The 27,351-nt window shown below is 36.9% G+C and overlaps 1 protein-coding gene across 22 annotated transcripts; it reads left to right on the top strand.

Annotated features, from left to right (window-relative positions):
- The first annotated feature begins 433 nt into the window (after nucleotides 1–433).
- ZBBX (zinc finger B-box domain containing) lies at nucleotides 434–25,593 on the top strand. Of its 22 annotated transcripts, none has more exons than XM_080604287.1 (21): nucleotides 437–1,615; nucleotides 2,433–2,561; nucleotides 2,997–3,085; nucleotides 4,192–4,274; nucleotides 5,146–5,259; nucleotides 6,988–7,081; nucleotides 9,351–9,399; nucleotides 9,545–9,654; nucleotides 14,112–14,279; nucleotides 14,730–14,904; nucleotides 16,095–16,215; nucleotides 16,688–16,818; nucleotides 17,038–17,141; nucleotides 17,454–17,560; nucleotides 18,539–18,708; nucleotides 19,273–19,520; nucleotides 20,285–20,444; nucleotides 20,978–21,133; nucleotides 22,848–23,084; nucleotides 24,663–24,801; nucleotides 25,381–25,593. In XM_080604287.1, exons 4-21 carry the CDS (start codon nucleotides 4,207–4,209, stop codon nucleotides 25,454–25,456), a joined length of 2,427 nt encoding a protein of 808 aa, XP_080460413.1. In that variant the 5' UTR covers nucleotides 437–1,615; nucleotides 2,433–2,561; nucleotides 2,997–3,085; nucleotides 4,192–4,206; the 3' UTR covers nucleotides 25,457–25,593. The 22 variants fall into 22 exon arrangements, with proteins under 22 accessions (XP_080460418.1, XP_080460419.1, XP_080460413.1 ...); XM_080604285.1 differs by having other exon boundaries at nucleotides 2,994–3,085; XM_080604299.1 differs by having other exon boundaries at nucleotides 438–1,615; nucleotides 4,187–4,274.
- The last annotated feature ends 1,758 nt before the right edge of the window (nucleotides 25,594–27,351 follow it).

The following is a 27,351-nucleotide window of genomic DNA, read 5'->3' as shown; positions in this document are numbered from 1 at the left end:
TGGAAGAGCCCACATTCAAACATAAATGAGGCATATTTTGTGGCGGCCTAGGGTATCACGGTTGGAATGAGATGGGAACACTTGTGGCTGAATCAGCATGGATGTTGTGGAGAGGATGCAGCCTCCTTTTGCAGCACAGCCATGTATCCCTGCCCCAGGGAAAGTCTGTGTCAGATACAATTTGAGATAATTCCAGTGCTGCCAAGCTTTTTAGGGTACCTAAAGTTATCACTTCTGCTTGGAAGAAGGTAGTTAATACAAATATCACCTCATTCAGTGGTGTAAAAAACACCTGCCACATATTGTTGTTTCTACTGAATAGAAACCTCTGCACTTCTTGTAGGGAAAAAATGTGAAGAAAGTACGTCCTGAAAACTTGAAAAGTCAGAGGATAGAAGTGCTGTAAAAGTATTATTGTGGTGCAGTGTTCTTGCTGGGCCTTGCTTTTGGCTCCTGGGCCTGGTGTCTGCTGTGGGTGCCAACACCGGCACTGGGTTTACTTGATATGAGAGGACTCTGAGGGCCAAATTTAAGTCCACATGTGTGGGAAACTGAGAGACCCAGACATCTAGGTTGGAAATGAGGAGACATTTCTTCTCAGAAAGAGCAGTCAGGCATTGGAACAGGTTGCTCAGGGAGATGGTGGAGTCACCGTCCCTGGGGGTATTCAGTGAAAGGTTGGATGTGGTGCTTAGGGACACGGTTTAGTGGGTGACATTGGTAATAGGGTGATGGTTGGACCAGCTGATCTTGGAGGTCTTTTCCAACCTTAATGATTCTATGATTCTGTGATCTGTGTCACAAGGGCTGGGCGCTGCCCTTCAGTGGCTTGGGCTTCCAGTTCTGGAGCCCCCCCATAGAAATATCAGCAGGGCTGGATGGCGCAGGCTGCGGACGGGTGGCTGACAAATAGGAGAGCTCACAGCGCTGGCCCTGAGTGTGACTTTAACTAAAACCCAACGTGTCCCCGTCGCTAATGGCAGACGACCAGAGCCCCACATCCCTTCCCCGGCCCCTGATGAGGGGCGGACACCTTCCCCTCAGCGCGGCCCCGCCTGCCCCCCCCTGCAGGCAGTAGGCTCTCCCCGCAGTCCCCTTCAGCCCCAGCGCCGAATGGACTCTCCTCCTCCGCGCGTCCCGCTGCCGGGGCAACGGCGACGGGGCCGGGACCAGGCCGGGCCGGGCCGGGCCGGGCCGGGCGGGCCGCCGGGGGTCGGTGGGGCGGGAGCTGGGGGCCGGGGAGCCCAGCCCGTGTCGAGGCAGGGCCCGGTGCCCTGGCCGTGGCTGTTTGCTCCTGCCTTGCTTCGGGCTTCGGGGGGTGGGACGACAAACAAACCCCAGAGCCACCGGTAGCGAAATAAACGAGCAAAGAAAGAAGGCCGCTGTTTTGGTAAGAGGTTTGGTAACAGCCTCGCCTGGCAGAGCCTCCAGTCTGGTCAAGGCAAGTGCTGCCCTCGATCCCCTCGTTCACCCGTGCTGTCCCCACTCAGCAAGGACCCCACAGGGCCCTTCCTGGGGCTCTGTGACACCGATGAGAAGGTGGTTATCATGAAATGTCCTCGTGCTTTTTTTTTTTTTTGAGAAGACTGCATGGAGAGACTGTTCTGTTAGCATGGTCTGTATTTGGAATTAGAATAAAGTTGAAATCTTAGTTCTTTGTTTAAACGGTGAAGATATACCAGAGGCGGTATTCGTTTCTCAGGTGTTTGCTTCTCAGTCCCTGTGACATCTTTCCAATGTGTGATAACATTAACTTCAAAGGGGTGGCTGACGAGTGATGCTAGGCAAAACCTTGGTTACATTAAGAATTCTTCAAAATAAATGAAGAATAGTGAAGTTTGAATTATTGGTAAGTGGCCAGGGCTCAGTCTAGCATGAAATCCGTGTTCATGGGTATGATAATTAGATGCAAGTTATTACATATACTGTATATGTGTAAAATCCTAATGGATTTTATGGGTTTATTGATAGGAGAAAGCTGTAGGAATTTCGTCAGCTCTAGTAAAACTCACGTACTTTGAAATAAACTACAGTAATCTTTAGCTGTTTTAAGTTATAAAGCTATCACTTGATTAGGAAGAAATTTGAGCCAAGCTGAGATACAGGGTAGATGGTGTTTGTGTTCATTTAGCTTTGCGGACTTAAACTTCCTTTAGCAGAAGCACCAGTTTTTGCTTTCTTCAGTTGCAGTGCATATCAATTAGCAGCACTGAGGAATCTGCTAGAACGATGAAATTTGAGTACTGGAGTGTGTAGGAGAGCAGGCAGAAAGGATGTGGATATTTACTGCTTGATTTATCTGCATTGATGAGTTGCTTTACTCTCTGCCTCGCTAAAAAATGTGTTAGAAAGGGAAGGGATCCATAGGCAGACAACAACCTCTCAGAAAAAGGGAACTCTCATCTGTTTTTGAATTACAACTTCGTTTGCAGGTACTGGATTGGTTTATGAGGAGTTACGGTTTGGGTTTTCCACAAAAGTACTTGCTTTCTGTGGAGTTCGCTGGCAGTCCTCACAGCCCATTGCATGGGTACTTAAGGATGTCCTACAAGCTTAAGGGGGTGCGTGTTTCCCCAAATGGTGCATGTTTAACTTTCAGACTCTGAGACCGTAACATTCAATGTTTAACAGCTGTTCTCATGAACATTAGGGTTGCGTTTGCTATTACAATTGACTAATATTTAATAATGGTTAAAAGAGTTCATGTATTTTCTTGGAACAATTCAGGTTTATGATCACCTGCTGTCTGTCCGTAACACCTGTTATCAATAACTTCATGCTTTTATATCCACCCAGTATTACTAGGTTCTTGAAACTTTGTGGATTGTTTTCTGTCTGACACTATTAAAACTTTAAAGTTACCTCTTTAAATGTTCTTACAGTGCAACATGTTAAAGTTTATGGAAATAATGCTCGTGACATGAGTTAACTACTTTCCCTCGTTGAGCTTGTTAAGCTGGCCCCAGTAATTTACCTCCATTTTTATTTTTCAGTAGTCTTCAGGCTACATCAAAACCAGAGCGTTATCCTGCCTGTCTAGATGCACTAGTCTCGCTAGCACACTGGAAGAACCTTCTGTTCTAAGGTAACAGAATCTCATTTTATCTCATAGTATGATAAATTAATAATTGTTTTGAAATGACGGGGAAGAAGGAAGCGCTTGCTTTTTCCAGCACAGTAAGAAACATATTTTGTGTGCATATCTGACATTTCTGTCAGGGCTGAAATATCAGTGTTTAGGTTCCACCAGATGTTTTCAACCTATGTTATATTGATGTGCATTTTGCTTCATGAATGGGGGTATCGTGTGCGTGGCCGCTAATGGCCATTTTCAGGTTTAGGTGTGAACATACTGCTGAACTTTTGCTCTTGAGCTCAGTTATACATTTGATGTATTTCAAATACTAAGCTTCTCCACTCTTCATTTAAGTCTTGCTTTCAGCTGGAATCTGTTAGCCAACCGTTGAAGAACAGTTTCCAAATGGCCTGTCTGCTGAAAGTCTCTGGACTTTGGCACTGTGCTTGAAATTGAGTGTTGGCGTGTTTCTTCCAGCAGCCTACCTAGCCTCTACTAGTTATACTGCAAACATTCTAGTGCAGGGAGGGTATGGATATTAAGTTTTGTTTTGGACTCTTTGCTGTATAGATTTGCTCGTTGGAAGAGTATTTTACAACCTTGGGGGAAAAAATATCTTTAAAACATCACTGTCTTGAAATTTTGAGAGTAGGTAATAACTCTGTCTGCTCTGCAAGTTATTATGCTATTTTGAATCAATTTGTATAGGACTGAAGACATTTGTCATTCCAAATCAGATGAGATAGTTTTGTAGCCATTGTTACTATTTTCTCCTTCTCTGTGCTTTCTATGAGTCTGGTTCAAGAAACCTGAAATTTGTTTAATACTAAGCTGCTTTCTTTGAACTTTAGGGAATTGCCCAAAAGAAACAGACAAGTAAATATTTTCCCTGGTACCATAAATGTAATAAAAAGTTTTTCTTTCAGTTAGATTTAATCTAGAGTTGGTTTAGGTTTTTATTGACATTTCATATATCTTTGTTTCTCTCTTTCTGTGTATTAATACTTCTTGGCTTTGTAACAAATTTTTACCATTTTAATTTCAATCAAATTCCCATTTCAACAGGTTGCTAACTGTAGATCATTCAAATTTTCTCTTTCTCTCTCTCAGAATAGATTGTACTGGGAATCATGAACAGCAATGGTTTTGTAATACTCCCAGGTTCAAAAAGTGGAACCTCAGTGAGATTAAAAGCAAAGTAAGTGCATTTTATCTGAATATGGTAGAGATATTGTTTCAGCATTTTCAGTACGTTTTAATGAAGCATTAAGTAGAAGAACTTATTTGTGTAAGAGCACAAAGAATTATCATTAAAACATAAATTTTATCATGCAGTCTTTACAAACTTCACTTACATGTTTCACTTCTGGCATTTTCCCTATGCTTTTACACTTGAGCCTTTCTTCTTTCTTAGGCTTTAATCTACTTTCTGAGTAAGTTATAGGTCTTATGACTCTGTATGCTAACGTATATAAACAAATAAGTAACAAAGCATTGTCTGGGATAGTTTATTTCATCATCATTAAGCAACAAATCTTTCTGAATACAGACACAATTACATCAGTTTTACATTGGCACTATAAGCTTATATTGGAGTAGCCATTATCACTGTGAAAACCAAACAAAAAACCCAAACCAGAAACAAACAGAACAAACACCAACAAACCACAAATATCTTTATAGCAGTGTGGGTTTTGCTGTATAATCTTTCTGTTTTTATGGCTGTGTTGTGAAGGCATGCAACTTGGCAGACGCTTAGCTTGCCTGTCAAATAGGATGACTGTGCCATTGAACTGTAGAGGTCCTAGCTAGATGAGGAGCAAACCCCATCTGTGATGAGGTATTCTTGGGTGCAGGGAGTTTGCGCCGGACCTGCAGTTCATTTTGCACAACTGTTTTTGGTCAGAAGGGTGACCTGCCTTTAATGACAAATTTTGCTTTTTTTTTTTGCCTTTAATGACAAATTTTGCTCTTTTTTTTTTTTTGGCTTGCTGCTTTAAACTCTTTCAGCTATCTTAGTGTCTTTCACATAATTTCTGTTGCATATTTGATCATTTTAACTCTTCTAGAACTGTTCGAGAATTGCGGTTGGAGAAGGTGCAGTTAGAAATGGAGAATAAAGAGATGGAGAAGAAATTACGGCAACTGCAATCCAACATGAGCAGAGAAAAAGAAGAGAGAAAGTAGGTGAAGTTTCTGTTTAAAAAAAATGGAATCCAATGAGATGCTTCCTTTGCATCTCCCCCATGGCCCAGACGGGATCTTTTGCAAAGTGTAGAATTCACAATGGTATTCAGTCTCCTCTCTCCAATCTTTCTTCTCAGTAATAAATTTGCTATCCTATGGCTTTCTTATTTTTAAACTCCCATGTGAAGCTTTGATTTTTTAGAATTAAATTAACGAATTCCCAACAGGGATATTCCTTCAGAGGCAGAGATCCCTTTTCCTCATTTATTCTCTTTTCTTCTTTTTTCCATGTCCCATTGGATTTGTCAACTTAGTTTTAAAGGAGGAGACAAAAAGTAGTTGCTCTTGCACTATTCCTGTCTTTTGACATTTCTGGAGAGGATCCTGTTCTTAGTATTGCTTTAATCCTGTTTTGCATGCATCCCTGTAGCTTCTTGGAAAGCTGTTTTCTGTGTGATGGAAAACATGGCTCAGAAAGTAAGCATAATGTAACGGTGCAAGTGCTAGGGTGGAAGTTTTAAGTGTTGGCCATGTTACTGGCACACTCTAAATGTTAGCGAATCTCTGCAACAGCTGCTTCTGCTGCTTTGTATTTCTTCCTGATGTATTTTGACCCTGGAGACACACCTACGGTTGCACAGTGCCTTGGATACCTTAGTGCCTTAGTCTTGGTAACGCTAAGGACTTGCTTTTGGCAGCTCTGTTAGCTTTTAACTGAGCTGTTGAGGCAATGTTTTCCAGATAGTGCGTGGCGTTGTTTTTCCCCATATTGTTCTCCTGGCCTTGTACCTGCAAACCCTGATGGTGTTGTTACGGTGAGTTCAAATGATAGGACTCATTGGCATTTGCACCACAGCTGGGAAGATTGTTCCTTTTTCCTCCAATAAGTTTGCCTTCTTTTTTTGTATGCTGTATTACTATTATTATTTTACAGGAAACCAAACACAGTGCAAAACAAGGTAGATAATAGTCATTTAAATACCTGCAAAATAGTATGCAGTAGTGTATCTGCATAGAAGCTTAAAAACCCATGAATGTGCAGAACCTGCGCTCAACTAGCGTACTACAGCGCAAATAGCATTGTAAATGGGAATGATGAAAAGTATATAGTAGTAGGAAAAAGCAGGCTGAAAATAATCAGTCCTTTTTCATCTCCCTTTTAAAATACATATAAATATATATATATTTATATGTAATATATTCCCAAAGTAACCTTCACTACCTTCACTATTAGAGTTGGTGGCTGCCATCAACTATGGAGTCTGCTAATAAATCTCTGTGTGAGTGAACCTGTTCTAACATCCTTTATGCAAGTGTGCTAAAGCTGAAAAATACCATCTGATCTCCCTTAGTCTAAATGCTTCCCCACTGTCTTCCGTGTTAGTCATAGTAGTTAATATCTAAACTGACATTCCCTGAAATCTGTATTTTAGGTGTGTATGCATGGCTTGTTAAAAGATGTTGCGTTGTAGCTGTGCTGGAAGAATGCCCTAGGGTAGATTGGGATAATGAAGACTTATCTAAAATGCACTTCTGTTACATGTTTATTCATCAGTTAAAATTCAGTGGAAGGGAGGGGCTTGTGTTATGGGTAATTGGTGACCGTATAAACCAGTTTTTTTTGTGATGCTCTGTTCTTATTTAAAATCCCAAAAGAAAATGTATATGCTTCTCTTGTTTCCAGAAGACATGATGAGTAAACACTTTCTTGCCTTGGTTCATAGGAAATCAAGCGCTTATCACTGGAAAACTGGACAAGTAGGACCGATGACCATCCAAGCCCGAGTTTTGTCACAAAGCAAAGAAAAAAATAATAAGGTAATAAGCTATCAGTATATTTGCAGATAAAGCTATTTTAAACGAAAGAAGATTTAGAAAATTCATGCTACAAAATATGGTAATTTTAAATACTGTAAAAACAAAAGATTGAGCATTTCTGAGTAGAATTTGTAGCTGTTTATTTTTCCATGCCAATCTTATGTTTCCCTTTGAGCTGGAGGAACATCAAGTTCTGTTTGGTGATCTGTTGTTTTTTAATTGTAATAGATACTGAATTGGTAGAAGTAATGATTATTTACTGTTGTAAGAGTTTAATTTGGTACTGGTGGAAGTCATTGGGAGCCTGTCTTTCAAATTAATTAGGCCTTGTCTAGTGTCTGTTATGAATCTGTAATAAAAGACTCCATGTAAAGTTTTGAGCACAAGTTTGTGATCTTCACAGATATTAACTGTGAGAAAGGCACACCATATTTAAAAATACTACAGGTACATTTTTTTCTTTTCCTCAGCCGCTGTGTAAAGTAGTACCATCATATGAATGGCGTAGTGGAATGCGGTTCATTCTGTTTTTTTTTTTTTTTTTTTCACTTCTGTATGTCCTAAGATCTTAAGATGCTTCTGCATTTCTTCCTTCTCAGTAAGTACAGAAGGAGAAAACAACTTGTCATGTGGTCCATAGTACATGGGAGGATTCCTACATTTGTCCCTTGAGGACTGATGCTAATGGGTCAAGTGCTGGCTAACCAGATCTTTGATGCATTCTTTTTAACAAGGGCCAACCAAGACTGGATGTTTTGAAATGTGGATTAAATTTGTCTATGGAGTCTTATGCTATGAGATCCTCGCTCGGCCCTGAAGAGAGGGATGCAGAACTTTTCTAGGCAGCCATTGAAAGCCGTTTGCTTTTTTATATGTACAAAATAGGGTATTTCCTTATTTCTTTTTTAAAATGACTAGGGCAATTTTGCAGAAACTCTCCAAACATATTAAGCATAAAGTAGATGTGTCTTAAGAAACTTGAGCTGAAAGTGGTTAAAGTTGGTCAAATTTATAAGCAGCCTTTCAGACAGTGTTATCACTTCAAACTGCAATAACCTAGTCTCAATATTTCCTTCTGTGGTGAAATAAAATCATCACTTTAATAGCTTAGGCTTTTGTCCTTGAAGCTTTATACATCCTGGAAGCAAGCATTAGGTATAGCCATGATCAAACAATGTTCATGAATGCTGTTAAAATACCAATTATGATAACAGAACTGATGGTTTTTACTCATTCCCTGAATTAGTGTGAAAAATCTGTAGGAGATTTCCAATCCAAACTACTTCAATTTAGAGATACTTCCTATTTCCTTTAGCAGACATTGATGTGTCTGAAGAGGCACAAATAGGTCTGAATGGGACATAAAAAGAGAGCTTTATGATTTTTTTTCTGGAAGCTATGCTATGTATGTTGTGGTGAAATGGGAGCTGTTAATTAAGAGAGACCATTCAAAACTGGCTGAAATGAAGCTTGTGTAAGTCTAAAAAGAAAAGCAGACAATGACAACTTCAGACTAAGCCATCACAGTTGCTATTTGAAGTCTTTTGAAGCAGCAGCAGTTTGGTGTGAAGGTCTTTTTCAGCCAACGCACTCAATTTCAATAAAATTGCCTACTTGCCTCTGAGTAGAAGGGAGAGGATTGGAATGAAAGGGGTTTCTTTAACCCATCTCTTTTTCCTTCCACTTCTCTGAGACAAGTAGCTTAGAGCTGTTACTACTTCAAAGACTTCAGATTTCAGCTGTGTTGGCAAAGGAGAAGAGGCAAAATTTTCAAAATTAAAGTGCCTGCAGATTCACGAGGGGGTGGGGGTAGAGGGGTGAGGGCGCAGTGTGGACTCTCTGGAGGAAAAAAACAAGGAAAGAAAATGTTGAAAATGATCGGTTACTGGGGTGCAAGATCCTGGAAGGGTGATGGGGGGAAGCAGAATGAAAACAATCTAATTGCTCCCTTCTGGCCCCCAAGATCTATAGGTAGGTGTATGTGCAGATGGCTGGACAGATTTTCAGTCTGTGCAGATGAATTCACTGGTTGAATTTTGAGGTTAGGTCACTGTGGTTATGAAAGTTCTGCAGGTCTGTACTTGTGGAATACACTTGCTATGTACCTAGCAAATAATACATGCCTAGCTATTTTCCTAGAAACAGTAAATTTTTAGTTTTATAAGTTATATGTGTATTCATTTTCATTAGCACCTTAAGCTTCTTTTTAATATTCATACTCTAATACCTTAATGTTTGTATAAATGTGTGTAAATATTTTTTCATACAGGTTTCTTCGGGAAAAGTGAAGTTGCAAATACTGAAAGAACAGATGAAAGGTAAAGGCATCTTTGTTAAATTAAAACTCACAAAATTCAAAATTCTGATAGTGTTTGATTCTGGGAGGTTGCTGCAATTAAATAATAAGGTGGAAATCAGAGATTGGAATCTGTTTTTTTTTTTTTTCTTTTTTCCCTTCTCCAGAGCCAGTGAAAGAACCATTTAAGCATGAAATGTCAAATTCTGTAGCTCATGAAAAATCTGAAGTGAAGGAGCTAGCATGTGGACAATGTGAAACTAAGAGCGCACTGCTGGTAAGTAAATGGTATAAAAATTACACACTATATTCTGTTGCTACAGAGTATACATAATAGCTGTGTAGTGGTATCCAGATGTACACAGAATATATAGAAAAATGAATTATATTGGATTTTTCTAAGCTGTAAACTGTATGTGGTCTACAGAGACAAGTCAGCTGATGTGGGATTCACTTCCAGGCTCCTTGATGAAAGGACCTGTATATGAAAATACATATGTGTACACCTAAAACACAAGGGCAAGTCTAAATGTTATGTTAGTGTTGCGTGTGCTAGCTTTTTTGTATAATGTGCTTGTACTGTGGTAGTTAATGGAAGTTGTTATTAGCTGCCTCCTGCCCTTTTATTAAAAGGAATTATTTTAATGACGGTATTGCCACTTTGAAATTATAATGTCAGGGAACTGGCCTGAACTTTTCACCAGAAAAGCTAAGGCCAATGCAAGATTTTTATACTTTATTTTTGCCTTTTGTTCAGCTGCTGGGATGAGTAAGTCATTAGAAGGATTCTCTACTTCTCTTTAAAATGGTCCATTGGACCATTTGAGGTGCCAAATTCAACTATTAGACGCACAGCAACTTAAAAAGAAAAATACAGTGAAATGTTTGAGACTATTTTGATCATACTTTATTTAATATAATCTTAACTTGCTGGAATTGAAATTATAATATTTTTTTCCACTTGTTTGTCAAAATATTTTGGTATGTTCTATATGATTATATCCATGTTAATTCTACGATTACTCTCAGTGATAACTACTTAGTGCACGTGAGGTAAAGGAAGGTTTTACATCCTGATCTCATGAATGGCAAAGAAACAGATAAATAACTGTTATCTGTTTTTTAACAGGGAGTTTCTTTAAGTTGTATTTTTATTAATTGGCCCAGCATGTGAATGTAGCTGAAGAAGACTAAGACCACCAACATGTGTTTAAAATAAGCTGTATGGTTGCAGGCAAATAGGGCAAATTGAATACTCTGTGCACACTCTGTAATTTTAAGTACTTTGGTAAGCATCAGGGCAAGTGGTTAATTCTGGCTGCTTTCTGAGTTGGTATTTTCTGGCTATGTTACAGTGGAAATTAGTATTATCAAGTATTAGATGATTTTTATTTAATAGAGTTTGCCTCTTAGCAAGTGCCTAGCCTACAAAATATAAGGTAGCTCTTTACTATTCAATTATTCAATTTCTGAAGTAGTTTGTGGAAATAGAGTAGATTATTGTTGAATGAGGAAATGAGACTTTCTTTTAAAGAATGTAGTACATCTTTTTTTCTTTTTTTTTTTTCCCATGTAGTACATGCTATGATATATTTGAAGCACTTACGGCAAATTAAAACAGTTGGAGCTGCTAGTTCTCAAACGAAAAAGACCTTTTTTTCTGCTTCCCTCAGGAAAAAACACGTGTGGATTTTAAATCCCCGTGAAGATCACCGCGCACCAAAGCCACCTGCGTTTTGCTCCCTTGGGTTCTTTGACTGATTCCCTTTCCCCGTTCCCTCCCTCAGCCACGAACTGCGGCCAGGTGTGTGGGGAGCCGCCCGGCTCCGGCTCCGGCTCCGGCTGCCCTCGGGCTCCCTCAGGGGCCGCGGGGCCGGGCCGGGCCGCCAGGGGCCGCTGCGGCTCCACGGTGCTGCCGCCGCCGGGCAGGCCCCGGCCCGGCCCGCCCAGACACCGGGCCTGTCTGCCTGGCGGTGTTTCTGAGGCAGTGGCTCTTTCACCTCACGAATATTTGAAGTAGTCGCTGGGCTAGAAATCCCCTGCTTCTGGGATGAGTTAAACTAATGCTCGCTTTTCTCTCCTCCCTAAATTCACCTGGAGCTATGCTTCAGAGTGCCCAGCTCCTGATCCCAGAAAGTCTCCTGTGCTACCACTGGCTTTGAAGACAAAGCGGGTGGATAGCGAGGTGGTGTTTTGTCACACCTTAGGTTACAAAGGCATTTCTTTGACACTATTGAATGTGACTTTCCTATTCACTAGTAACTGTTGCAGTTAAAAATTGTGATTAGAAAGAATCAAGGTTACTTTACTGTGAGAATAAAAGCTAACAAAAATAGAGAAAATGTTGGTAGGGTCTTGACTGAGTGCAAGTCAATTTAACTCTTTCTGTTGTACCATATGAGGTTTTCACGAAGGCAGATTTTGCTTTTCAATAATGTCACTTGATATGGCGTTCTATTATTCCTCTAAAATTTGGTCATTTTATTCCGCTTTCCTAGAGAGATTCCTTTCAGTAATGCAGTAGGTTATCAGAGTTATTGGTCTGAAAAATACATACTGATATATCTTGATATTTGTAATGCATTCTTTTTTAGATGATTTTTTTAAAGGAAATGCTATTTATCTCATTTTCGGTGGTAAACTGAATTGAGATGTTGGAAGTTTATTTGTGGGGATTAAAGGTCATGCAGCAGTTCAATGGAAGAATACAGGGATTTAAAATGAGAGTCATAGAGTGTTGTGAGCACTTCATCTGTGTGAGGAGAATTTCACCTTAATTGTCTTGTTTTTTTTTTTTTCTCCCCTTTTACTTGTCTACTTCCCTCTTCTTTCCAATCCTACTCTGAAACTAATTAGTAACTGTTTCTATTAATAAAGGGAGCTAACGAAACAATGCAGGAAGTGCAGAGATGCATTTTTTTTTTTTTTGGAATAGAAAACAGTAGCTATAATTCAATTTTTCATAGAGAGAAAGATTATTGCAGTCCAAGTGAGATTCTGCAATTATTAATCTAGAATTTTAGCCGTATGATTGAGGAGTATTGGATGTTTTTAGAGAAATTACACAGCAGAAAATTTAAAGGCAGTCAGTCTAGTGAGAATCTAGAGTAGTGTTTTCTAAATTTCTTGATGGGTCCCATTGCTGCTGCCTCTCACTCTTTCTTGTCCCCTTCCTACTGCTACTTTGAGAGTCGATGTATTTGATACCTGTGTTGGTTTGGCATCATACTGGGAGAAAATCAGCATCTCAGTTCAGCTGCTGGGCAGTTTTACATGAGGTCAAAACAAATAAGCTTTGTAAGGATTCTTGAAAATCAGCTTTGCAATTCTTGCAAATTGCAAATTCTAGCTTTTTTTTTTTTGAAGCAGTTGAGCAATATGTGAATAAAAATGTCATGTTTTTTAAACAAATAATGCAGGAAGCTAAGTCTTACAAACATTGATCAACTATTATATACCGTGTGCTAGAATACCAAAAAAAAACCATACATAATGCAACTGTTCTTTCTCAAGAAGAGTAGTTGCATAAAGCTACATCAATAAAACTATTTCCTTCAAATGTGGCTTTTACTGAATTCTACTGTAGTGCTAAGATTATTTTCTTCATGTGGTGAAAGAGAAATCGACACAATCTTTAGCTGTGTGCTTTTGGATGCATGTGCATTAGAAAACAGAATGAGCCAAGGAGAATGGCAATTACAGAGACAAATTTAGCTGTTTCTCCTTTAGTATATGTTTGTCATCGTTATGTGTTTTAGCAACATGTTGGTGAAAAAACACTTGCCATCAATTATGGATGATTGTGGACTATCAGAATTAAGGAATATGACAAAACATGCGTGTTCATACAGTAAACATTGAACCTTATTCATCCAGCAGTGCATGACAAAACATGCGTGTTCATACAGTAAACATTGAACCTTATTCATCCAGCAGTGCAGTATAAGAAACAGAAGAAGACTGCAAAAGGAAAAAAGAAACAGCTATTTGCAGCAGTTAGTGTCCTGGCATGCTCACTGGTATGTCACAAGTACCATTTAATGCGTAACCAGCAATTGCAAAGTTGCTGGGTCGATTATAGTGTAGAGTAGGTGGAAATGAGAAGATGTGAGTAAATTCTAGTTTTGCAATGACTGCTTGACATCTTTGACTCTTTCAGATTAAACTTTCTGCCTGTACCTCTTCTGCTCATGTGTTTTGGTGGTAAGAATATGTGGCTTGCTCAAGGACTTCATAGACAAATTATCTTCCCTTTTGGTCTTTCTCTGTGTAGGGGGCATACAGAAAGGATCGACATAAAATATTATTTGTTCCTGCTTGATAATCATTCAAGAGTCGGTAATCAAATTACATTCATATTACATTTTAACAATATCTTTTTTTGTTCTACTATAGGTTGCACATCAATGAAGTTCTAGTGGAGTAAAACTATTACTCTTGATCTGTAGCTATTTTTAGTCAGTTTTCTAGTTTTTCATAGCTAGGACTTTCCTGGACTTTTAAGTGCAAACTGATATTCCAGCTGGTTTGTCCTGTGTCGTACCCAGTGGAGTATTCAGATTATTGACTTTTGTTCACACGTTTGCGCTGGGATTATTAAAATAAGTATGTGTTTGCGTCGCCATCATTCTGTTTTCAATATGCAGTTCTCTTGCTGCCTTGTATTTTGCTGTTTGGTGGAAAGTTGGATTATATTAATATTAAATTAAAGGTTTCATAATGTTCTATTAACAGACAGAAGCCAATATGCATTTTGGAAAATTGGAAGTTGTCCATCACTTCACCAATGAAGTAAATCTGAATGAATCTAAAATTAATCATGAGGAGAAGAAAGTAAACTGCAAACATCAGGTCACTTCAAACAAATTTTCATCTTTGCCAGTGTCAGTAAGCAGTGCTGAGGTAGTACACAGTTCAGAAACAAAAAATAAAAATATTGTTAATGTTTGTGACATCTTAAACAGAGTGGTCTTAGGTTTCTCACATTGTACCAAATGAGGGATCAGGCTATCAGACTTGCTCAGTCTGTTAACCTCTGGGCGTAATATCTGTCCTATACATAGGATGTGGGCTATCTGTGACTATTGCTTTTTGCCTACTAAAAATATTTAAATATATATTTTTGTGTGCTTATACCAACTTTTTTTTTCTTATTTTGCTCTTGATAGAACGTTACAATTCAGACATGAGCAAGATCACTTGAAAACTGAGTAGCTCTGATTACCAGGGCAGCTAAACTGAGGCCAGAAAACATTTCCATAGCTGATAATAAAAATGTTGTTGCTGTTATGTAACTGGGGAGAGGATTGTCATCAGAAGTGCTGTATTAATTATGTTGTGAAACTGATTTAGGAACTCTTCTCGGAATCAGCCTGGACAGGCCTTGACGATCAGGACAAAGGGCTATTACTAAATGGTACATTTAATGAGGAGGAATCTGCAAAGTCTTTTCAGGAAGCTTTGATTCAATGGAGAAATGGTAGTTGTGATCACAGAAAAGAACAGCGTGCTGGCGAGGTCCTATCAGGTATGAATTTTTCTATTTTAATTGCACATTAAAAACATGCGCAGCCATTTTGGTGAGTTAGCAGCTAGTTTAGTTAATGAAGATAGGTGTTCTGTTAGAATAGTAGATGTTTAAGTTTTTTTTTCCTCTGCGTTTTGTTATAAATTATCATCAACCTCTGAAGTTTTTGTTTTTTTTAATAATGTACAGGTTGGTGTTTTATCAGAATTTTTGTAATTAACTGTTACCTTGGCCAGATTGTTCAATCTGCGTCTATACTTTTCCATAGCATTTTTTTCTCATTTAAGAGTTTAATGTGAATGGTAATGCCAAACCATAAAGTCCAAGCTTTTAACTAAGACAAAGAATGTGCATGGCTTGGGACTTTGCATGTTGTATCAAAGTATATTTTCTGTTTACATTCCACAGGCTCCTAATATTTCTTTGTTCCAGTGAAAAGATCCAATCACATCAAGTATGCATGGAAAAATACAAAATAACTTGTCTGATTGGATTTGTGCAATTTGTCTTCATTCTTTGTGACTTTTTGTACAAAAATACACAGTACCGTTGTTCCCAGCTGCCCTGTTTTGGCTTTCTCCGGTTTGTAGTAGTCTTCCTTTATATGCGAAGTTGCAAGGAGTGAGGTTTTACTGGCTACTGCCACTGCTAAATGTATTGTGTAAATATGATCTTTAAGATCTCATGCATCTAGGAAGTAGATTTCTGTGAATTAAAGGCAATCGTATATGTCAAAGGATTTACAGGTGCAATGAGAAATGTGTTATATATCATTAGGTGCAAGGAGTGCTTGCATATGTTGCTGCTTATCTGTAGAATATTTATGTGTGTCTTGAAATTTATTTACTGACCTTTTAGTCATAAAAGGAGAAGCTGGGTAACCTTTAGATATGCAGTCCTATCTAAATCTAAGCAAAGACCGTATTTTCCACAGATTCTGACAGTTTGTGAATTCTTTCCAGCTGAATCCAGGAAATCCAAACAAGTATTCAAATTATTTATGTGACTCAAAACTCCCTGTTTCTTTTTGTCTACTAGAATTATCCTGACACTTTAAATTTTAGAATTATGCAAAGACTCAGCTAGGTATAAGCTACTAATGTGACATTTGTTCAAAAATGATGTATCTAAATAGCAAGTTTATAAATCTGAACTGCTGTTTTTTTTTTTTTTTTTAATAATTCTACTAGAGTCTGTGGGAATTTGTGAGGTACAGACCAATCTGCCTGTTGTGAAAGAACACGTCCAAATTCAATTCAAGGAGGGTGGCCTGAGCTACATGGAGAAACTCTTGCTTAAGAAGTACAGAAGGTATTGTAGAAATTGCTGGTGCTAGTGAAGGTCAGAAACGCTTTATAGCATTAACAAAATTGCATTGAAACACTTTAATATTAGCTATATTACCAAGAGTTAATTAAGGGGTCATAGTACTTGATCTTAAAAAGTAACCATTATAGCCAGAGTTGATGACTTTGTATTTCAGAATTACAGCAGAGGGAGTATTTGGAGAGATTCTCTCTGCTATCAGTTTGTTGTAGAATTTGAAGAGCAATAATGATAGTTGGAAGCCTGTTTTTGCTACAGGAGTTTTATAGAGAAAAAGAAGTATGATCTTCATAATACTTCTGTAAATACGGCAGAGTTACTTTGTTAGTCCCTGAGGTATGAGGTCATTGCACTGAAATTAGGAGTTGCTGCTTTTTAGCAGTGGTAAATACTGATGCGGTAAATAATAAAAAATACTTTTTTTTAAGACTGGTTTCTTTTTTTTTTTTTTTTTTAGAACTCCTGTTGATGAAATATCTGGTAGTTGCATTAAAGATTTAAGGCCTATGCAAACACAGACTGTGTCACATCAGGCTGTGACTGGAGGAGGCGAAAAAGGAGATGAACATGATGTCAATGATTTAACAGGTATATATATATTTTTTTTATTTAAACTAACTATTAAATATTTGGGGGGAGGGATTTTTTTTTTTGAGTATGATTTCTGGACAGTTACATACTTAAGCCCTTTCTACCTTAAAAAAAAAAAGTAACAATAACAAAGTAGCAAAATAAAAGGGTTGCCTTTTTATAAGTGTATCATAAGTGAGAAAAAATAAAATGCATCAAATTAATTATATTTCATAGTTGAAGAGGTGAAGAGATACTGGATGTCTGTATTTAGAGAGCAGGTACCCAAAACTGTTCCTGAAAGTGCAGAGCCCACTCTGAAAATTGAATTTCTTGATGATGTAAGTATGTAATAAAGAACTTTATGAATCTTCAGAGTAATCTTAAATGGTTTGTTTAAGTACTGATCTATTAAAAACTTAAATTAACAACAGTTAAATAATTTCTAATTAAAAAAAATATAAATATATATATATACTTGGTCCCTTTTACAATAATTTTCTCCTGTTGTGTCCATGGACTCTTAATGTATAGAAATTATACAAAAAAAATCTATACAGTTTTAATCACTTGAGTTCGTATTCCTTTTTGTAATTATAATCAATTGTAATTATAATCAATTGCTGAATATACTTTTTTTTTTTTTAACTTAGTCTTATTGCACAGACTTGGAAGAATCACGTAACTTTTTGGTGACGGAAGCTGGGGCTATAGAAATGAATAACCAAAGAAAAACTGAACCACTTGAAGAGTTTGAAAGGTATGAGAAATATGGAGATTTTTTGGAAGAGAAAAGGAAGTAATCCTAACTTCTGATTTAGTTACATTGCTAAATAACAGGTTTGGTTCTTTGCAGACAATCATACCCCATATGAATGGGGAGAATCCTTGACTGTAAATTGTTTTAAAGCATGGTTAAAATATCTGCTCATCCTCGTCACAAGACACAGTCTTTGCCAGTGTCATGACCCTGTCAGTTAGTACTTTCCCTTCCTTTACATTTCTTCCAAGATACTGTCTGAATGCTTTTTGTTGTCCTTGAAAGTTTTTCTCCTCACCTCCCCCTCCGTATCATAGAATCACAGACTGATTTGGATTAGAAGGGACTTTAAATCCAGTCCAGTTCCACTCTCCTGCCATGGGCAGGGACACCTTCCTGTAGATCAGACTGCCCAAAGTCCCATCCAGCCTGGCCTTGAACACTTCCAGGGATGGGACATCTACAACTTCTCTGGGCAACCTATTCCAGTGCCTCACCTCCCTCATAGTAAAGAATTGCTTCCTATTATCTGATTTAAATCTACTCTCTTTTAGTTTTCTTGTCATTTGAGTGATCTAATGATGTGATGACTATACTATTAACTGTCTATAACTGGAGATATATCACTTTGAAATGTCTTTATTTTATTTGCTTGATCACTCCAAATGTTAAACCATCTAAGATGTATTCCTTCGTATGTTTGGAATTAAAGGTAGAATTACTCTTCTGTATGCTCTTAACTAAGTAGGAGCAGGGACTACATGCAGGCAAATATGTAACATGTTAGTGTTATGTGCTTTTAAGATACCCATATACCTAATTTTGTAACTCTTGATGAAACTTAGAGCCCTAATATTGACTGTCATTTTAAATGATACGTGTGATTCTTCTGACATGCCAAAATATATTCATGATAAGATGTGCTATATTTTCTTATAATTTACTCTGCTGATCTTTCCTGCTTTGTCTGTTTCAAAGTTGTCCAGCAGTTGCAGGTCAGAACAACACACTGCTAGACCTTTTGCCAGAAGAAACTGTGGGCACGATGAGAAAGTCATCGTGTCTTTTAACTGCCACAGCTGACACTCCATATCTTTTACATCTTCCTCTTGACAGAAATCCTGTTTCTTCCAAAGAAATTTTGCAAGGTAAATTTTGAAAGCTATTTTTACTATGTAAGTTACTACTTGGTCACAGGATAAAAAGTAAAATGGCTATATCTTGTATAAACAAAGCAAAACAGTATGTAGAATTATTAACTAATAAAATGTGTTTCAAACCATTATTACAATTTTTAAAGAAATATTACAAAATTGCTATTATTGCAGTTTTTGTGTTGACTCTACCTAGACTATAATTCTAACTGTAAAATGTATTATCGTAGAGAAGTTTGAAATATGTTAAGAATATTATCAAGATCTCTTTTCATGAGCAGTGATGTACAGGAACACGTGCATTAGGTATGGAACAGGTCCTACTACCTGGTAAGTCTGGTCTGTGTATGTTAGCGTCAGGATATCAGTCAGGAAGCTGATGAATGTTAACTTTTCTTTTTATTTTGTGCCATAATGAAAGCCATATGAAAATTAAAATGTAAAACTCGAATGGAGGTTTCGTGTTTTAATTTCATAAAATGTAGTAGACTTGCAGATTGTAATTCATAGCAATTTCCATTTAAAAAATAAAGCATAATTTTGTTTCTACTCTGGTAGAAAAAATGGCTGTCTGCAGTGTTCTTGAAAGAAATGCAGAACAAAAGGACATTATTGAACTAAAGACTGCGGGAAGATCACTCAGCTCCTGTAAACTACCTGAGAAGACCTCTGACCCTAGTGAACTAATGAGCAACAATTATCTCTTTGAGATACAATTGCAGAAAAATGATAATGATTCACAAGAACTGGATGGTGGCTGCAACGGCCAGAGTTTGGTTATGCCTGTAATTACAACGTCCTCAGCGGTAAAATGTTATACTTAGCAATTAAAGATATATAAACTGTAGTGTAATCTACTTTCCCAGGTTATCATGAGGAACATTACCCTGTTGCTGAATCAGTTGAGAGACAGTGATAGATGTATAGTTACCACAAAATACTCTACCTCTATTTCCCATTTTCCTCCAGAAAATCCCTCAAAGCAACCAACAGTATAGTTTTCATCAGAGGATTGTTATTGCCTCCCATATTTCATCTGAGGGGATGGAGGCTTTCATACCTTCCGCTTTGTGTTGTCGATCTATTGTTGATACCTTTTTTTTTAAAGGGCTTCTCTGAGAAGATAAGATAGCCCTTCCCATGTTAGTATCAAGGTCAATACACTTATCTAATCTAAAATATTCAGAATGATCTTTCAGTTTAAAAAAAAAAAATGGAAAGAGAAAAACTGTGGAGAAGGTTGGAACATTAGATTTGGAGTCACCATTAGGAAGTATTGCTTTAGCTGAGGTACGCAAAGATATTCGTTAACAATCAAAGAAGAGCGACTTCTTATGTCCACAGTCAATCAACAGAAGAACAGACTCAGACTCTTGCAAAGTTAGCAATGGAAGCTTATAGGATTTGAAAGCATTATATCATGTAAAGCCACCAGCCTTTTGAATATCCGTTACACTAGGCTATCAGAATCATTCCAAGTTTTATAAAATGAGCATTTTATTAATATAAATTTGCCAGGGCAACTTATGAAGCATTTTCGTGTTTCTAATCTGTTCGTGTTTTATTCAAGTTACAGGATGGAGCCAAAAGACAGAAATCTGCTTCTACACAGTATCGGGGACTTGAAGGTTTCTTTGTTGTAGGTGTAAACCCTAAACAAGTAATGCTGGAAGCAAGTTCTTCACTGCGTGCAGACTCTAGCCCTATGAACAGGAGTACCTCATTTCCAGGTACTGACATATGAAATCCTCAAACACAGTACTTATTTACCACTACCACTGTAAGACGCCCCTCACTTTATGTAACTTGGATCCAGCTTACTTTTAGAAGTCACTTTGGAGTAACAATTATGCCACCATAAAAGATGAAATGAATTCGCTACTTTGAGGTAAATCACATTAATTTAGAGCCATACATTTGTATCCTTCTCTGTATCACCTGAAAATTTGGTACCGGTATTTCTGGAAATTTCTGCTCTTTCTTGTGCATGATATAAATCACCAAATGGCATTGTCATGCTATTGCTTTTAATGGTATATGAAACAACATGTGACATGATTGGCGGACATGAGTATTAATGTGATTTAGTATATCACTTGAATTTAAAAATTATTATTGTTATACGCTTGTTTATATTGTGTGCAGAAAACTTGATGCATGACTTCTTTAAATCACAGAAATTAAATGCAGCAAATATCGTAACAGTAAATATGTGTAAACACAAAATCAACAAAGATTTTCCTCTAATACTTCTTAATTTCAGGACATAAGATGTGGGTTGCTGACAGGAGCTTAAGTGAATACGCTGATGACTCTGTAGTTCGAGGTGTCATAGAAAGTCAATCGAATAGATCTTCAAGTGGTCTTGAGACTCAAAATAGAATTTCTCCCCTGATGGTAGTGTGCAGATCATATTCAGGTAAGGTTAATAAATATGAGGCCCTACTTTAATAGGTTATTTTACATGATACTTATTTTTAAGGATGTTTGTAACCTTGTTTCTTTTAAGCAAAGAATACAGTTTAGTGATCTATTCAGTTTGGGTGCCAGTGCCTGTAAGATGGGAGTTGTAGCACTGGCTCCTTCTCTGTTAGGATTTTAATATTTTTGTATAACAAATATTTTTGGAATCTGCCCATTTTTAATTTGTCTTTTGAATGGCAACAACTGATGAGGAAGAATCTGACAGCACGGAATCTTCAGCTTAATGTTGTTTTCTCTGAAATAATGTAAATCTGTAAAACAGCATGCGACTGTCAGTGCGCAGTATGTGACTCCCCACAATGTACTGCCATTAAGCAGATATGGCTGTGGTCAGGCCTTGTAAGCAAACTGCTGCTTCCCACAGATGAAAATAATTATTTGAAGATTTGGTTTCTTCAGTTGTATTATTTAACAGAAGTCATGCCTATAACTTGTGTTTGATAGAGCTTGCGTATTCCTCTCCATTACATTCCACGATGTCTGTTGTGGTCTCCCCCTACTGAATGTGCTGCAAAGTATGCGAAGTTTTACAAAATTTATGATGAAATCATTTGAAAACTTATAGTTGACTGTTCTGTAGGAGTTCAACTTTGTAAAAGAAACCTTTGTACCAAAGACTTAACTGTCAAAAATTCATCAATATTTTGTCTCTATACCAAATATTCAGAAAACATTCCTCACAAAACTCCATTAGGGGATTGATAGTAACACACAACTTAGAGGGGGAAAAAAAAAAAAGAGTGTATCCCCCTGTTTTTGTGTTTAGAGATGTGGAACTGACAGGTGACTTTTTGTTCCATATGCTGAATAAAAACAGAAGAATAAACAACAAACCATTAATATTGCAAGCATTCTGGAGTTTTGGCAGATATTTAAATCACCATGATGGATTCAGCTGCTAATAGGAAGACATTAACCAATACTTGTATAACGTCTTTCTTTTATAAATGTTCTTCACAGTCTTGCATTGCTTTAAATGAGTAGAATATGAACAGTCACGGAAATATCAGTCTGATTTGTTCCAGCTAGAAAGAAATACAGTTTGAGATTTGTCTGTACTGGCTGTTCAAAACTGTTCTTGCCTTTCTTCTGATGACATAAGTCATATTTTCACTCATTAAAACTACTGTTTTATGTAAGCATTGATAATATTACAAAATTAAATGCAATGTCAAACGTGGTTTCTAATACATTGACAACATAACCACCAGTTGCACACAAGGCACACCTGTAACACCTATCATAACAGAAGTTCTCTTTTTCAGTGACAATCTGCATGTCTAAATCTTTGAGCTTTTAAGAATGTTATTATGAAACATTGTTTTAAATATGAGAGGAAAATTATGCCTCATTTTTTTTTTATTTTTGTGTTTTTTAAAATACCTGTTAAAATAATTTAAGAATTTAAAAAGCGATTGGAGTAAAACTTTCTTTTGCAAGATTTCAGCATTTTTTTTTTTGCTTGATGTTCTGTCCTGTGTGGACTTCTGATCTGCTTATTTAAATACAAAAATAAAATTAGAAGCTTGCTCTGTGGTGATTGTTTTGCTTTTAGGTGATTTTTATATCTTCATCTATGCATTTGTATTTTGGGTAAAATGACATTTACTTAGCAATTTGTTAGAAGTTGTGACTTTGTGTGATTTCAGGGAATGATTCCAAAAGACCTCAGTCGGCAGATATGCTACGCTATAAACTGACTAGAAATTGTCCAAAAAACATTCAGCCGAGACCAAAGAGTTCACCTATGCGTATGTTTAGAGTTGACACTGAGATACCAAAGCACGAGTGCATTGATGTAACTAAGCAAGATGAGGATCATTGGAAATATATTGCTGACCAAGAAGCCCTACTTACTCTGGAAAAAGAATTACAAAGTTATGCAAGTAAGTGGCAATATTGCCTTTTTCCCCCTTTTATGCTTGTAAGTTACATAATGAAAGCAAGTAGCTATTTATTTCTTTATTATTAGACCTAACTGATATTGGGGCAAACGTGTACTAAAGCATTTGACTATGCAAGACTCTGTGATTTAAGATAGCTTCTACTAAATTAAAGGTAGGTTGAAGTATGATCAAACAGAAATAAATCAAACCGTTTCATGCAGCTTTCTTAATTTTTTTTTCTACCTTTCTTCAATTTTGTTGGAGAAATCTACAGAATATGATAGGTACTCTTTCAGAGCATGGATTTCTTTTAAATAAGTATCCTTTCCTTTGGTATTTAGCAATGGACACTGTAGGTGGTGGTAGAAGCTGTTTCGATGCGAGGGAAGCTGGAAGGGGAAAAGGTGGGCTGAAAATTTTATAAATCAATCCTGATGAGAACTGCCACTAATAGTGCATTATAGACCTGATCCTATGTCTCATTTTGGATTTGACTCAGCCCCCTTTCCTCTGTCTTTTAAAATGTTTTCTCCTTCCTACAGAAGGGGCAAGGTCAGTGGTTACAGTTGAACAGAATCAGTCAAAAGAGTGAGTTCTGTTGTTATTTGAATAGAGGAAAAAAATGGCTGAGATTTTTCTGTTCAGTCTCAATGAGGAGATGATTCAAGTGTCTAAGACACTTTGTGCCATAAGCAGCCTTGAACTACATCTCTTAGGCTGTAACATGGGCCATCCCTCCTTAGTTGCTGTAGTGCTTTTATATTGGCAGCTCCTGGCTTTGAAGCATCTTCAGTAACCAGAACTCATCTGCTTTCCAGAGTGTTCTGTCTTTCAAAATGTTTTTACCTTACGTTTTGCTGTATATTTTTTTTTCACACAGCTCTTTACTCAGTCTTCCAAATACCACATTTCAGGACAGCTGTCCTTCTTTGTTTGCTAAATATTCACCAAACCTATGTTTTTTGGAGGAGTTTCTCATGTTAATACTTGAAGAATGAAGATGCATGCTGAATACATCCAGAGGAACATAGGAAGGAAGTTAATAACTTTTCAGTTATTGTTCCAGTCTTTCTCTGCCTTTTCATTCCACTTTCTTGGAATACCTTTCACTTATTTAGAAGCTTATAGTAGAAACTTACAGCTAGCTGGAAAAATAGTAGTGTAATTGCAAGTGGGTTATATATGAAGCATTGTCTGTGACCCTAGTTGATAATCTTGGGTTGGTGCATGTGCGATATATCTTGTTACTCTGTTTTAGATGCATACTACCATTAGTTAGCTACCTTCGTTACTGTATTTTGAGATTGCATAGGGGCCCTACATACAAGGTTTCATATTGCACTGGCATAAATATCTTAGAAGCAAACCCTCTCTATTACTTCTGATAATGCAGGAATCTTATAATAAAATGTCCTAACTTATTTGAGGGCTTGTAGTGACATCCTTCACCAGCTACAAGTTTTTCTGACACTTCTAATGTCAAATTTTTATTGATACTGTGAAATTCTTTAAACTTGATAGTATAGATACTGCATTTTTTTTTTATATTTGTTACTGAAATAATTGAAAATATTTCAGGTTCACAAGAAAAACTTTACAGCTTAACTTCTGAAGATGTAACCTCTTCCAGCAGATGCTTGAAGAAGATATATGGAAATGTTACAGATTTCCATAGAAACTTGGAACTAAAAGACCACAACAGGGATGATATGTCTGGGTAAGTTAAACTCCCCAAATATGTTTTTATGGTACTGTAAGATGCTTAATATGCCAAATATATTGCCAGTACTGAAATAAAGTCTTAACTTTCTGATTTTACTTTGTATCCTGTTTACAAATGTTAACATGACCTATTTTGTATCCTGGTGTTTTAAGTCAGTACTCTCAAATTAAGAGTAAAGTGATATATTTTGTTGTTGAGACCCTAAATTATAAATTTGGGGATTTCTGAAAATTCTGAAAAATAAAGTCACTGATTTTTTTTTTTTCTGAAAAGAAGCTCTCTTTCCTAATTTGCCCATCCTAGGATGTGGGATTTCTGTACCTAGGCATAATAGTGACAGTGTTCTTTTCCCTTCTTGTTTAAGAGGTGAAAATATATGTGATAAAAGCTGAGGGGGAAATAATGAATATAGTAGCTTGCATTTATGTATACTTGCATACTTTTATGAATACACTAAAAACTATTTTTCTGCCTTTTATTTCTGTGTGTATGAACATACGTCTGTATGGCTTTAGCTAGAGTAGCTTGAAGAATTTGAGCTGCTGATAATCACTATTGTGTATTTCTTTTAAGGGGCTGTGATGAAGGCCAAATGGACGATAAGGAAGAAATTCTGGAGGATAAACGACAGGTTCTTGCATTACAGTGAACATGCAAAGAATGGAATGTAATTTTTATCTTTGCACATCATACAAAATCAAGAAGCAGACAGAGGTATCTTGAATGCTGCTGATATTATTTATTAAAGATTATTTTGTAAACCTGTGAATAAAAAAATGTTAAAAATCACTTGGTTTTGACTCTTTTTCCTGGTATGACAAAGTAACAGAGTAATAGAAAACTGAAGTCTTGTACTATTTATTATTCTAGTGTTAAACTTGCTGCATCTTTGTTGTATCAAAAGGTTTTTAGGGTTTTTAGGGTTAGGGTTTAGGGTTTTAGGTTTAGGGTTTTTAGGTAGGCATCAAATGAACTGAACTCCAGAAGTTTTCTATGCCAAAACAAAGTACTATTCAAGTGGAAAACTAAAAAGAACAGTATTTAAAAAATAATGTTAGAGCAGATTTTTGGCTGTCTGATCTGTGTGTTTAGGGGTGGTGGTAGTTCTTTCCACCTTCTCAGATAATTTAAGGTTAATGAAATCGGTATAACTTCAGTAAAAGGTACTTGACTGTTACATGCTGCATTCTGATGTGATACTGTAATGTAAAAAAGGTTTGGTTGTTTTATGCCTGTGTGTGGATTTGGCAGAATGTAAGATTTCTGTCTGATTGTGTTGGGAAATTTTTAAAGCAGGATTAACTAAAAGGTCTGGTCTGACAATTGCTCTCACCTGTTTTTGGATAAATCACTTGACGTGGTTAAAATTAATGGTTAATGTTCACAGAAGCTTTCTTATAGAAACTTTACATCCTGGCTTTACATCTTCCATCTACATTTCACTTATCTCATAACTGGTTTATATGTGGAGTTTGCATAAGATGCAATTCGAAGACCAACACTGTACATAGTTTGGACTATATTATTATCTGTTTCATATTTAATGAAAGGATTATGTGTCTACTTCAGTCACTACTCACCACAGCACCAGTGACACAAAATTTCATGTTAGAGGCCTTTTATTAAAGGTCGTGATTTTCATCACTACATTGGTTAATTAACAAAAGTAGGTAGTTCAAAGAAGTTAATTTTGTTTATAGCCTCAACTGTTTAAAGACGTCATTGAGCGCTCATCCTCAAAGCCTTGTGATTTTATGTTCAGGTGGCAAATGACCTGCATTAATGTAACAGTGGAAACATTCCAATATATTATTTGGGTTCTGATAATTAAACACTTGTTTGCATTCTCCTTAATGCCATAGAGCTCTAATGTACTGTGCATTTGTTTTCTATCCCCCTCGTCAATTATGCACTAGTACCATACAGCGTAAACAATTTTTTTCTACAGGAAGAAGTACTTCAGTATCCCTAGTTCACAAAAATTAGAACTGTTGGGCTGAACAGGCCATTGATTTGACCTCCTGCCTCATTCTCCTCTTTAAGGTGAGGGCTTATTTTTTCACTTTAGTTTTCTCGACAAAGTTTACCATATATTGATATTTTATTACAGTAGTTTGCCAAGAATTCTAAGAATAAAATCAGAAAGCAGGTTTCCTGCTTTGTAGATTAAGGTCAATGCTTCTCTCTCATGATTGTAACCTTTTCTTTCTTTCTGAGTTACTTTTCCAAATATTCTTATTACACTCATTTCCCTTGCAGAAAGGGAACAGATAGACCGGCTGCTTCCATGCTGTTCCCAACCCATTTTAACTTGTAAACCACTGGAGCAAGTGCTACTGTATTGTGTGCCTAGACCCCTCAACAACCATATTAAACCTTTGTGTTTGAGATCGTAAGAGAAAAACAAAAAGTCACAGTCTATTGTCAACATCTGGTTTTAACAGCTCTCCCATGCCATTCCTTTTTCCTGAAAGAAAAAAATGTTTCTGACAGTACTGCTAACAAACTTTGAACAGACAATGAGCTTATTTCAAAGTAATAGTA

Source organism: Anser brachyrhynchus, assembly GCF_964034855.1.
Source record: "Anser brachyrhynchus genome assembly, chromosome: 9".
In the NCBI taxonomy this organism is placed as follows: domain Eukaryota; kingdom Metazoa; phylum Chordata; class Aves; order Anseriformes; family Anatidae; genus Anser; species Anser brachyrhynchus.
Note: the sequence above shows the minus strand (reverse complement) of the source record. Positions and strands in the feature narration are given on the sequence as shown.